The following is a 14,014-nucleotide window of genomic DNA, read 5'->3' as shown; positions in this document are numbered from 1 at the left end:
ACCCCAACTGCAGTGTGAGCATAATTCTGATTTTACTGGCTTTTATATTGGCATGACAAATGTCTGTCAGTTTAGTTTTGTTCACTTTTGTAGCTTGTGTTAGATTCTGTCTGCCACCAGTTTTCCTGTGGTAAATATTAATTTCCAAGTTATGCCAATGGGATGAGATTTAACAAGGCCAAGTGCAGGGTTCTGCACTTTGGCCACAACAACCCCAAGCAGCACTACAGGCTGGGGACAGAGTGGCTGAGAGCAGCCAGGAAGAAAGGGACCTGGGGGTAGTGGTAGATAGGAGCTGAACATGAGCCAGCAGTGTGCCCAGATGGCCAGGAGAGCCAATGGCATCCTGGCCTGCATCAGGAACAGTGTGGCCAGTAGGACAAGGAAGGACATTGAGTTGCTGGAGTGTGTCCAGAGAATGGCAATGAGGCTGGTGAAGGGTATTGAAAACCAGTCCTATGAGGAGTGGCTGAGGGAGCTAAGATTGTTCAGCCTAGAGAAGAGCAAACTGAGAGGAGACCTTATCATCCCCTACAACTACCTGAAAGGAGGCTGTAGTGAGGTGGAGGTAACAACTGACAGGGTGAGAGTAAGTGGCCTTAAGCTGCACCAGGGGAGGTTTAGATTACATATTAGGAAGAATTTGCTCACTGAAAGTTATCCAGTGCTGGAAAAGGCTGCTCAGGGAGCTGGTGGAGCCACCATCCCTGGAGGTGTTTAAAAGACATTTGTATAGAATTGTAGAATCATAGAATCAAGCAGGTTGGAAAAGACCTCCAAGCTCATCCAGTCCAACCTAGCACCCAGCCCTGGCCAGTCAACCAGACCATGGCACTAAGTGCCCCAGCCAGGCTTGGCTTCAACACCTCCAGGCACGGCGACTCCACCATCTCCCTGGGCAGCCCATTCCAGTGCCAATCACTCTCTCTGCCAAGAACTTCCTCCTAGCATCCAGCCTAGACTTCCCCTGGCACAACTTGAGACTGTGTCCCCTTGTTCTGTTGCTGGTTGCCTGGGAGAAGAGACCAACTCCCAGTTGGCTTCAGCCTCCCTTCAGGTAGTTGTAGATAGCAATGAGCTCTGCCCTGAGCCTCCTCTTCTGCAGGCTGCACACCCCCAGCCCCCTCAGCCTCTCCTCACAGGGCTGTGTTCCAGACCCCTCACCAGTTTTGTTGCCCTGTTCTGGACACCTTCCAGCATCTCAACATCTCTCTTGAACTGAGGGGCCCAGAACTGGATACAGCACTCAAGGTGAAGACTTGAGTAGACTGGAGTCAGTTATCTGTAGGGTCACATTCAGCACCAGGCTTTTCTGCCCTGCTTAGCTTGTTAGGGAGTCAGGTCTACCAAGCTGTAAATCCATTGCAGAAGGCAGTGGGCGAACCTTAATTGTAATAGTAGCTCATAGTTACTACTATGTACTTAACTTCATGATTAATGGTACTCTCTGGGTCGTTAAAATGTGTATGCAAACACACAATGTGTAATGTTATTTGCTTTGTAACTCAAGAATTGATACACTTCTAGAAGGAAGTTAAATTTATCTCTAATTCTTAAGGTGTTGTATTTGCCTTTAATGTTCCTATATTTGCAGATCAAAAATGAAGTGAACAAGCTCTATAAATTGCTGGAAATCGAGATTGATGGAATCTTTAAGTCTTTGCTGCTGTTAAAGAAGAAGAAATATGCTGCTCTGACCGTGGAACCAACAGGAGATGGGAAATATGTAACTAAACAAGAGCTGAAAGGGTTGGATATTGTCCGAAGAGACTGGTGTGATCTTGCAAAGGAGACTGGAAAGTGAGGTTCTTTTTGAGGCATTGTCCTCTTTGCTTTCAAAAGTACATGCTTCATAAATGTTTGCTGTCACGTGGCTGTTTCCTCAGGAGTGTTAGAGTCACAGGATGTCAGGGGTTGGAAAGGGCCTCTGCAGATTTTTGAGTCCATCCCCCCTGCTAGAGGAGGACCAGAGAATCCAGTGCAGGTTGCACAGGAACACATCCAGATGGGGCTGGAAAGTCTGCAGAGAAGGAGACTCCACAACCTCTCTGGGCAGCCTGTGCCAGTGCTCTGTGACCCTTAGCCAAGAAGTTCTTCCTCATGTTGAGGTGAAACTTCCTGTGCTGCAGTTTCCATCACTTGCTCCTTGTGCTGTTCCAGGGCACAAGTGAGCAGAGGCTGTTCTTGTCCCTTCCTTCCTGACCCCCAGCCCTCAGAGATTTTCAGACATTGCTTAGATCCCCTCTCAGCCTTCTCCACTCCAGAGTAACCAGCCGCAAGGCTCTCATCCATTCATCATCAAGCATTGCTCTAGTCTCTTCAGCATCTTTGTAGCCCTCCTTTGGACTCTCTCCAGCAGATCTCTTTCCCTCTTGAACTGGGGAGCCAAGAGCTGGATGCAGTAGTCCTGGTGGAGCCTCACTAGGGCAGAGTAGAGGGGAAGGAGAACCTCACTCGATCTGCTGGACACACTCTTCCTAATGCACCCCAGGATACAATTTGCCTTCTCTAAGCTGCTCTTAGTAGGACATGGTAAATGTTATGTTTTGGCATTGGTAACAGGTTCTAGTTGTGCAAGCCCAAATGTCTCTAATTTCACTGTCTGCTTTTGCATCTTTAGTGGAAGCTGTGCATTGGAGTTGTTGTAGTTTCATATATGCAGTATAATCAACCACAACTGAAAGCTTGTGAAAATAGAAGGTGCTATAAGTGTTTGGAGCCACAGTTTTCAGATGAGGTTGTTTCCAAGCATAGTTAAGCTGTTGGCCTGGCCAGCTCTTTCAGCTTCCTCTAATAAAGCTGGAAGTGTCCTGGGTGCAGCCTCAGGAGCTGATCATAGAATGCTTTGGATTGGAAGGGACCTCCAAAGGTCATCTGGTCCAACCCCCCTGCAGTCAGCAGGGACATTCTCCACTAGATCAGGTTGCCCAGAACTCCATTGAGCTTAAGCTTGGATATCTCCAGAGACAGAGCCTCAACTACATCCCTGGGCAACCTGTTGTAGTGCTCCACCACCCTCACGGTGCAGAACTTGTTCCTAACATCCAATCTAAATCTCCTATTCTCTAATTTCAAATCATTGCCCCTCATCACTGCAGGCCTTGGTAAACAGTCCCACTGCAGCCTTCTTGTAGGTTCCCTTCAGGTACTGGAGGGCTGTTCTTAGGTCTCCCTGGAGAGACCTCTGTAAGACTATTTCTCTTCTATTTTTCAAATTAGACTCTTCTGAGACTTTATTTTAATGAATACTGGATTGATGTTTTATTGCTTGTCATTGCACAGGGCATTTTCATTCTTAAATTCAATAGAACAAAGATATTCTACCACTGAGAAAGAAAATTAGCATGAGTAGAGAGGTGGTCATCTGAGGGCTGACTCAACTTACATTCTGGCCCTTGAAAATTCAACTTAAATGAATTTGTGGTCCAAATGTACCCAGAAATCAGAAAACCAGTAAAAATACACCACACACTTACTTACTGTTCTTAAGAGTTGCATTTTCTAAGAAAAGATGCATCATAATAGAAGCAAATTTTTCCAAGTTAAGAATGTATTAGTAATTAAAGCTATACAAATGCTTGAGAGTGTTCTTTAGTGACTAACTCTTCTGCAGCTGGCAGATCATCCAACCACATTTTACAGAAATAGGCAAGACTTTGCTTATTTGCTGTGTTCTCTTCTATTCCCCCCACCCCCATCCCAAGATACCTGCTATGGAATAATTAATGGTAAAATGAGATGGAAGCAGAAAGTAGAATCCAGTTGTACTCAATGGTTCCAATTCAGTTGAACATTAGAATTAGCAGTAGTGATTTGCTTTTAAAATTAATAAATGAAACACAACAGGAAATGTCTCAGTTAAGTTTTACACATTCTGCATCAGACCTTCGTCCTTGGGCTTTTTGATTACTACAGATAACCTAGGGGAAGCATAGAAGGGGTTGGGTTGGAAGGGACTTCCAAAAATCATCTAGTCTAACCCTTTTGCAGTCAACAGGGACATCTTCCACTAGATCAGGTTGCTCATAAGCTCACTGATCCTCAGCTTGAAGATCTCTGGTGATGGGGCCTCAACTGTTTCCCTGTGCAACCTGTTGCAGTGTTCCACCCCCCTCATGGTGCAGAAGTTGTTCCTAACATCCGATCTAATTCTCCTCTTCTCTCATTTCAAACCATTGCCCCTCATCCTATCACTGCAGGCCTTTGTAAACAGTCCTTCTGCAGCCTTCTTGTAACCCCCTTCAGGTACCGGAAGGCTGCTTTTAGGTCTTCCTGGAGAGACTAACCTCTTTCAGACTGTTTCTCTTGATTTTTCAAATCAGTCTCTTCTGATACTTTATTTTCTTCTCCAGGCTAAACAACCCCAGCTCCCTCAGCCTGTCCAAGCCCTTTCTTTTTCAGTAAAGAAACAAACAAATCAGTGTTACCATTTAAAATGGTATGAGCAACATGCAAAAAGCCCTTTAAAGCACAGAAGATTATCAAGTGCCCATAAAAAATCCCTCAGGAGTAGAAAAACTTTTATTTACTGAAAAATGCATTAAGTCTGCTGGGGAAGAAACTTTGTTGGAGAGGTGCTCCAGCCCCCTGATCATCTTTGTGGCTCTCCTCTGGACCTGCTCCATCAGATCCATGTCCTTCTTGTGTCGAGGGTACCAGAAGAAGGGTTGTATTTATTGTAATGGTTCTGCTTTGAGTGTCTTAAGCTTTTCTTTTATTCCTGGTCTGTTTTTACAGCTATGTCATTAGTCAGATTCTTTCTGATCAGCCTCGAGATACAATTGTGGAAAATATTCAAAGGAGGCTTATAGAAATTGGAGAAAATGTGATCAATGGCCAGATACCAGTAAATCAGTTTGAAATAAACAAGGTAAGTGGTGGCTTAGCTCCTTTCCCTCTCAGACAAATGTTACTGGTCCTAAATACACTGACTGCTGCTAAAAATCTTTTTAATCCTTGTGATACAATGAAGTTTTCTGGAGTTTTATTAGATACTGCATGGCATGGAACATACTGCAGAGGTCCTACAATAGGAGAAAACAACAACCTGGAGGCCAGTTCCTTAGTTAGGAACAAGTCGTGTCTTGTCCCATCCTGCTGCCTTCCCCACTGATTCTGCACTGTGAGATGCTTCAAGGAAAGTTTTCTTCTGAATTGTTGTTTTATATTTCAGGTTCAAAATACATAAATTGAAGAATTTACTGGAAGAGAATCAAATGTTCTCTATTCTAGAAAACCCATGTGAAAACAAGTTATTGTAGGTTTATTACCCTTCAGAGCTCCATAAGAGAATGCTAATAGTCATTTTGAGATCTCATTCAAGACCTCCCTGCAGCAAGAAGTAAAATTCTCTGCTTTATCTACAGACATTTTAGCAAACAACATTATGAATTTGGATTACTCCTTTGTGAAACCTGTCTTCTAAACCTCAGAAGCCCTTCCCTCCAGCTGCAGGGGTTATTTCACTAATGAGTTGGGTATTACATTCCTCTCACATGCTTCTAAGAGAAGAGGCTTCTCAAATTTGCTCTGTCCAAGCTCGTCTTTCTAACCAGACACTGGAACAGGTTGCTCAGGGAGGTAGTTGAGGCCCCCATCCTTGGAGATCTTCAAGGTGAGGCTTGACAGAGCTCTGGGCAAACTGATCTAGTTGAGGATGTCCCTGCTTACTGCAGAGGGAGTTGGACTAGATGACCATTGGAGGTCCCTTCCAACCCAGACCATCCTATCATCTCGTCTGCTCTGTAAGACTGTGTTAATCAATCAAGAAATGTGTTCAGGTTGTCATAAGAACGTTAGAGAAATCAGTAGCTTTTACCACAGAATCACAGAGAGTTAGGTTGGAAGAGACCTCAAAAGATCATCCAGTCCAACCCACTCCCTTTGCCAGAGCAGGATCGCTTAGAGTAGTTCACACAAGAATGCATCCAGGCAGGTTTTGAAAGTCTCCAGAGGAGGAGACTCCACACTCCACCACAACCTCTCTGGGAGTCTGTTCCAGTGCTCTGTCGCCCTCACAGTGAAAAAGTTATGCAAATATTCTAAGAGTACTTAGGGTCCAAGTTACAAAGTATTTCTATGTTACCATCAGCTCCAAATGCTGTGAAGTTTCCTCAGTTGTACTACTTCAGAAAAAAAAATTAATCATTTCATTGTTAAGCCAAATGTTATTTCTAAAAATTGGGATGATGACAACTCTTTAAATGTAGCTTTTTAGGTAAAGGGAAAAAAAAATCATTGTGGAATCTCATTAGTGTGAGATTCATGGAATATCCATGAATGAGATACATTGAAATCCAGTTGTATCCTCTTGCTACAGAACTTGTTCAATACACTTCACTACTTGGTACGCATAGTTACTTTGTGGCCTGGACTGGTGCAGGGGTAAAAGAGTAATCTCTGACTGTGTTTTTGTGTTTTGCTTGATGTTTTCATCTGCAATTTAGTTTAATTTTACACCAGTTGCACACTGTCTGTAACTGTTTGAACTGTTGTGCTTTTTCAGTGTAATGAAGCTTTGAGATGGTAACTGTAAAGGGATCCTCTTGCCTTAAAAATCTTATAACCAACTATGAAGGACTGGTACCTAGCTCTTAATGGCTGGAAAATACCTTTACTACAGTCTTTTCATCTGACTTTTCCCTGTGTTGTGAGTAGTAGGTAGAAGATGATAACCACTACATAATCTGGACTTCGAAAGTTCTTAGTTGTCCATCACTCAAGTAAAAGACTTTTCACAGGGTCACAGGATGTTAGGGGTTGGAAGGGACCTCCATAGACCATCGAGTCCAACCCCAATTAAATTAATTGAGGATGAATTACTCTCAATTCTTGAAGTACTTACAAAAAGTACAGTGTTCATATAACTCCTTCAGAACTACTATAATTAACATTTGAGTGTAATGCTAATAAAACAAATGGTTGCACTTCTAAGCAGGAATGTCTAGCCCAGATTTAGATTTTGCTGTAATTTCATTGTTGCTGTGGCACAGACAATGGTTAAGTCATATGATCACAAGCTCCTCTTTCTCCTGAACATCAAAATATCTTTTCTCATAGTTATGTTTCTGTTTTGTCCTTTGATCTCTTAGGCACTGACAAAAGATCCTCAGGATTATCCTGACAAAAAAAGCTTGCCACATGTGCAAGTTGCCATGTGGATAAACTCTCAAGGAGGCCGAAAGGTGAAGGCAGGAGACACGGTGTCATATATCATTTGTCAGGTAAAAATGTCTGTCTTTATACAGCTAAACTATAGTTTTGAGAGATGGTAAAAGACAACCAGCTCCTGAAAAAAAATGTTTTGGTGTTTGTAGTGATACTCTCTTACAGCTTAAAAGAGTCAATTTTCTGTACTAAATTGAGTTTTATAAAGCCGGAAAGAACCGTTGTGATCAGCTCAGCTCATCTGCTTCCATAGAGTGGCTGATAAAATTTCCCTGAACTAATTTCCACATGGAACTAAACTTCTTTTTAAGGATGATATCCAGTCTTCATTTTCAGGATAATAAAATTCTGGTGATGATGGACCTGGAAAACTAATTGGTGAGGATGTTAAATAGTGTTACTGTTCCTAGTGTCAGCCTTTATCTTTTCAATTCGTAGTCATTGCATCTGGCAGTACCTCTGTTGGATGGACTTTGGAATTTGAGTAACTTTCTGTTTTCAGTTGTTTATCCTATAAATGCTTTTTGGTACCTCAAAAATATGTATTCCACTTTGGATTTGCTATCCAAAATAAGAAGAAATGTAGGTGTGATTAGACGGACCAAAGGATCTCTTATGCTAAACTGATGGACTTGGCAGTGTGACTTCTACAGCGGAGCACTGTTTCAGCTCCTTCATCATGAAAAGCTGAAAGACAGTTTATTCTCTTTAATTGAGAGTTCTTAGCCTTTTGTGATGAAGCTGCCAAGACTTAGGCGAGCTGGGCCATGGGCATGGCTAAGCAGTGGCACAATAGAAGAGAAGAATGTACTTGTTGAAAGAAGGGAGCTGAAGGAATTGCATTGTAATTATTTTTGCAAAGCAGCTGGAAGAGCTGAATAGTCCTAAATTAATTTTGTTCTGAATACTAAGTTATTTGAAAGGAGTAGGAGGGACCAGTGGTTTGCAGTCTGTCTTTATTAGTAATGGGTTTTCAGTCCGTGGTTGCTGACCCTATTGAAGCCAGTAGCTCATCTTAACTGAAAAATGAAAGTGTCATACGTTAATATTAGCATTCATTTTATTTTGCTGTAATAAAGACAAAAAAAGGCACTGTACTTAGCAAAAAATATGCTGTTACTCCCTGCCTCATACTTCTCTCCTTGAATGACTGCTAAAATACCACTTCAAGCTCTGCCTTAAGGTTTCTGACACACAGTAAAAATAAAATTCCATAGTGTAGTTGGGAATGCATTTCTACAGACTGAGGCACATTTATCCAGGAGAATGCCACCTTCTTAGAGCTGAAACTTCATTCCTCCATGAATACTGTTTTCAATTTAATTATTGCCTTCACAAATTGAATTATTTTCTCCTCATCTTCCTCTTTGAAGTTGGAGGAGAATGTAATGTATGCTCTAACCTCTTGGAGTGATGTTTCTCCCTTGGCTTCAGATGTCATCACGTGTTTCTTTCAGTAATCCCAAATATTTCAGAGTATGCTCTTACAAATCGATACTATTGCCTCTGTCATTTATTTGCTGCCAACAAAGGATGGTCCATTCTCTGACCACTCATTCGATTCATTTCTTCAAAGAATCAAAGAGTATAAATTTCCCAGCAAAACAGATACAGTTTTGGATATCCACAAGTTAAAATTTGCTTGTTGTGCAAAACGATAATGCTGGTTTAGTACAAAGTGAATCCAAAATGCATGCCCTCCACATATTTTTAACTGGGCTGATGGTTACAATGTGTTTTCATTGTGCATTTCAGAACTGACAGATGGGACTGTTTACTCTGTCTACTCTTACTGATTTGCACGTGTAGGCTGCAATAATACAAGCTGGATTTGCATTCTTGAACTTGCTAGTCGATGCCAGCATCAGCAATGCGATTTTTATTTCGCTCCTGCTGGATTTGTAGATCAACCAAAAGAGAGTGACTGTGTAAGAGTTTTGTGTTGAAATAAGGCGTAATATTTGAAACAGAATCCTTTGCACAGACTGAATGTGGGTTTCACTCTTTTGGGTTTTTTTTTCCCCACTGTGTTTTGTATGTATCTCCTGTCTCAGGATGGATCAAATCTCGGTGCCACTCAGCGAGCGTATGCTCCGGAACAGTTGCAAAAGCAAGACAATCTTACTATTGATACTCAGTACTACCTGTCACAGCAAATACATCCAGTAGTTGCTAGAATATGTGAACCCATAGAGGGAATTGATTCTGTTCTTATTGCAACATGGTTAGGTAAGTATTCTAAATTCAGTTTATTTAAAGAATTATAAGAAACAAAGTGAGAAATTCCAATGTTTGCTTCTTAGCAGAAATGTTTTCCCAAATCAGGCTTTTTACAGTGAGCAGTGGCTTGTGTTGCACAGTTTGTGGAAAGCAGCTTGGATTGTAAGTGTGTTTCTTATGACTTCTGCAGAATATTATTTTTCAGGAGGTGCTCATTAACATGATCTTAGAATCCTTGTTCAGAGTTGCAGAAATGTACTGTTCATAAATGACAGCACTAGAGACTTCAAGTTACTAAAGTAGTTCTGGAGCATGCATCCAGAAGTAGCATTTTTCCAGAGCGAAGCACAAGCATCTCCAGCATCTCCCCAGGCACTGCTAGAATGAAAGGATACAAATTTTTAGTAGAGTGTAAGTGAAGACTTCTGTTTACTAGAAGTGACCTAGTGGATAATAGAAACATAAAAATTTAACAACAGTCTTGCCTGCTCCGTAGGAAGAAATGAAGTGCCCAGAAATAAAAAAGAGATGCCATTACAAATATGAGTACTGCTGGTGTCCCACAGAACCCCCAGTTTTTGTTCAGATAAACAATGAGGAAGGGAATTTCCCTTGTTGAAGTTGTTTTTCCTTTTAATGCCAAAGGAAATAAGGATTTTTCATCTCAACTAACTGTCTTCTCCCTAAGTTTCTTGCTTAGAACAAAGTATAGATGTTAAAAAGCTGTTAACAATTTATCAGGTTTCTTTCCTTGAGAACACAATGCTGTGTGTAAAATTGGTTTAGTGTTGTTACCTCCCTAAAAGTGATTCAGCAGCAGACACTTTTTAGAGGGTTGCAATGTGTCAATTTAATAATTTCCTGTAGACATCAAACGAGAAATTCAGCCTGGCAGAAATAATTTTGTTCAGAATTATGGAATGCTCAAAAATAAAGAGGTAATCCTCAGAATTCTTTGTTCAGGTAATGGTCAAGATCCAGGTGTTGGTCACTTAAAACCAAATGACACCGTTGGACTGTTCACCTGGAAGACTGAGTCTCAGTAGCTTCCTTACTAACAGGGCTCTGGTCTTGGTTAGCTCACAGTTTGCACTTAAAAATGTGCAGTTAAGTTGCTGTCTTGTTGCTTCTCAAGAGGGGTGATAGTCGTGAAAGGTCTTAATCTCGCAAGGCAATCTATAACATGCAGCTTTTCCCATCTCTATTTCCAAGCTGTCCATTAAAAAAAAATTAAAAGGAGAGGAATTCTGCTTTATTATTCTTCTGGGAGGCATTCGATGTTGCAGCGTGTCCTCAACAGCTCTGGCACTTTGAGGAGAGGTGTCAGCTCTGCCTCATGCATGCAGGCTGGCCATACAAATAATTCTGTTTATGTGGCAGGGCCTTGGTATACAACTTTCCCTTGATGTCAGAGTGGACTATGTGGTATGCGTGACTGAAAAGGTCAAGCGCTCTTGGTTAGGCTGAAGCAGTTTAAAATAGGCAGTAACTCGTAGTTCGTTTAGGTAAGAAGACAGGAGAGAATTCTGAAGCTGATTTATTTTATCTGGCAAAGATTGTTAGTCTTGCAGAGTTCAGCTGAAATTCAGAGTCGTTCCTTACTCACAACGGGTCTGATTTTTCAGTAAGGACTGACTCCCTTCAGGCACATAAATTAAGTGCCCGGATCTTAAGAACTGTGTGCCACTTGATAGCACCTACTGTTTGCAAATGCCTCTGCTGCTTTTTGCACTATAGTACATTCAAGATGAAAATTTCTTTTATGGACTATAATAGCATCATGCAGCTGAGAGTTTATTAATAGTCCACAATTGTCAGTCTGAAAACCTGTACGTACGTATCTATTACAACCTTAGATCTGAAACGTTGACCTTGCTGTGCTGTAAAAATGCTGTCTCCTTCTCCAGCTTTGTTTTCTTTAGGAATGCTTCGATTGAGCTTGGGGGTAAAGTGAGGTCTTTTTCAGAACTTTGGCTCTACTCAAGTCTTTCTGTGCAGCATTTAATCAGAGTGATACATAAATTGTTAAAAGCAGGAGTTACTTTATAGGGTTTCTCTTAAACACCACTGGAGGGGTGGTCAAGTGGGTTTGTTTCAAAGAAATTGAAACTCGTTTACAGGATGCAGAAGTGTACAAGATACTTAAAATGTGAAAACTGTTTATTCTGTGTTGCTAAGTTGGGCTTTTTTTGCTTAGCATTTTTATACTGTCATATTCCTTATTGCAAAGGAGCATTTTTTTTCTGTTCTGAAGAAGAAAGCTAATGTTTGGGAGGGTATCTAAGTGTCATATCTGTGGACTAAAACTTGGCTGCATTCTTCCTTTGCCTAATCTGATTTATTGTTACATAGAGCCTATGTCTGTAGAGGGAGAATGGTTGAAGGAGAAGGATTTTTTGGTGTCATATCTAACAATCTCTTTATAAGGTGTATGTCACCCTTAAGTCTAAGTAGCTAAAACCCAGCTCTGCTTAGGAAAGCTTGGCACATACCAAAATGGTGGCAAGTTCTTCCTTCTGTCTGTGCTCAACGCAAGTTATTTGAAGCTATTTTAGATGGTGAAGAACAGAAGCAAATAGGCACGCCTGAAATTTGCAGAGAAATCCTTAAATATCTTATTTATTCACTGTGGAATCAAGCTGAAATTTGCTTTTTGTTTTTTGGATGTTGCAGGAGGTCTGGCTGACCTTTGAGAGATGGAAATTCTTTGTTCCTAAAAACGATGGCCCCATAGGCATACTCTCCTGCGTTCACTCTCTCTTTCTTGGAAGTTCTCAAGCAAAGGCAGTTAAAAGATGAAGTCTGTCAGAGTTTCTGAGACTAAGTGTGCAATGTGATCAGTAATATCATCAAATTAATCTGATGATCTTAAATGAGCAGAGACCCTACTTCATCCTGAAGCTTTAAAAAGAGCTGTAGCGACAGTTGTCTTAACGTGTATTAAGTAAGGGTTTTTTTTTTTCCCCTGATATATAAATACCATTCCATGTCTTATTTCTGTGTTGTCAGAAGTATCTAGAAGTTATGGAAACAGAGTCATTTAACAGTGGGATCCTGGTAGTTTGTGAAGTGCTCTAAATTGTGGAAGTTGCCGACTGCTGTCCTAAACTGCACCTCCTGAAAGAGCTGTGTGCTGCTGCCTTACAAGTGGCTGTGCACGTTGGTGTTCTGCAGATTGCCTGGCATTTGGGTGTTTGTTAGGGAAGCTAATTTTAGGGAGCCATTACTGGATGCTGAGGAGGCTTGTCATTAAGAGTACTTCCCAGTATCGGTTCCACGCAGCATCTTAGCGGTGCCTTGTAAGGAAACCTGCCACCACCTTGAAGATTGTCTTTTTTTTTTCTCTTCTTCTTCCTAGAAAGTAATTTAGTAGATGCCTTTAATATACAGTATTTAGCAACTACTTAGACTGACTGTCCTGACAGAAGGCCTCCGTGTGGCACATGAGATTCTGTCCTGCTTGTGGATCTTCTCCTGTTAGAGAGTGAAGCTAGAGGAGAGTGGAGGTTGGACTAGGTAACCTTTAAAGGCCCCTTCCAACCCAAAGCATTCTGTGGCTCTAGGAAATTAAAGTAGTATCACAGTATCACCAAGGTTGGAAGAGACCTCACGGATCATCAAGTCCAACCCTTTACCACAGAGCTCAAGGCCAGACCATGGCACCAAGTGCCACGTCCAGTCCTGCCTTGAACAGCCCCAGGGACGGCGACTCCACCACCTCCCCGGGCAGCCCATTCCAGTGCCCAATGACTCTCTCAGGGAAGAACTTTCTCCTCACCTCCAGCTTAAATCTCCCCTGGCATAGCTTGAGGCTGTGAGAAACTTCATGACAGGAGAGGAATTAAGCACGAAGTGTTTGTGGTCTGAGCTGGGCTGGAGATGCCTTAGGCTTGCTTTAGAAATGGAGACTTGCTCAAGCGCGTTGCGGCGGCGCCAGAGGCAGTTGTAAGGAGCCCGTGCAAGGAGGCTTGCTGGCCTCGGAGCAGCGTGGCTTTGGAGGAGCTGCCTCCTGGAGAAAAACGAGCGGCCGAGCGCTTCCGAAGGGCCGAGGCCTTGGCCGCCCTCGGGCTTGAATGGCGTCGGCCGCGGGCCCGGCCCCGCCGCGCCGCGCTGGGTGAAGTGGGCGGCGGCAGCCTCCAGGTGGCAGCACCGCCTGCCGATTCCCTGCCGCACGCCGCCCGGGGCACGGCCGCGGCAGCAGGCCGCCGGGCGGGGAAAGTTTCCTCGCTGACCCGCGGCTGAAACAGAAACTTCAGCCAAAAGCCCTGGGGCTTTGTGCAGCGGGGAACCGGCCAGAGCTCTGCCAAGCGCCCGCCCGGCCGCCGAGGCTTTGGGGAGCTGCAGCCTTGCTCCGCGCTGCGCTTCTGTTCCCCGGGCAGCGTGCAGGGATGGGGATGGGACTGTGCCTGCAAAGATGGCTAAAAGGAACACGCAGAAGTTTTATCTGTTTTTCAAATACTGCGTTTAATAAAACGTATTTGACCTTTTATTATAATTCCCCCCCCCCCCCCTTCAGTTTCTGGGGTGACCTCTTTTGCTGGCTAGTTCCCAGGATCAGAGAATGTTAGAAGTTGGAAGGGACCAAACCCCCCCTCGAGTTAGTAAATGTTTTGTTAATTCTATTACA

At 42.7% G+C, this 14,014-nt stretch overlaps 1 protein-coding gene across 1 annotated transcript in view; it reads left to right on the top strand.

The window, feature by feature from the left end:
• Nucleotides 1–14,014, top strand: part of POLA1 (DNA polymerase alpha 1, catalytic subunit) — a 256,555-nt gene that overhangs the window by 97,779 nt on the left and 144,762 nt on the right. Inside the window, 4 exon segments of the mRNA XM_064151984.1 lie at nucleotides 1,595–1,800; nucleotides 4,738–4,870; nucleotides 7,092–7,223; nucleotides 9,222–9,396. Of these exon segments, the coding sequence (XP_064008054.1) occupies nucleotides 1,595–1,800; nucleotides 4,738–4,870; nucleotides 7,092–7,223; nucleotides 9,222–9,396 (646 nt within the window).

This window comes from Pogoniulus pusillus, chromosome 12, assembly GCF_015220805.1.
Source record: "Pogoniulus pusillus isolate bPogPus1 chromosome 12, bPogPus1.pri, whole genome shotgun sequence".
In the NCBI taxonomy this organism is placed as follows: domain Eukaryota; kingdom Metazoa; phylum Chordata; class Aves; order Piciformes; family Lybiidae; genus Pogoniulus; species Pogoniulus pusillus.
This window is presented reverse-complemented; position numbering and strand designations above follow the sequence as displayed.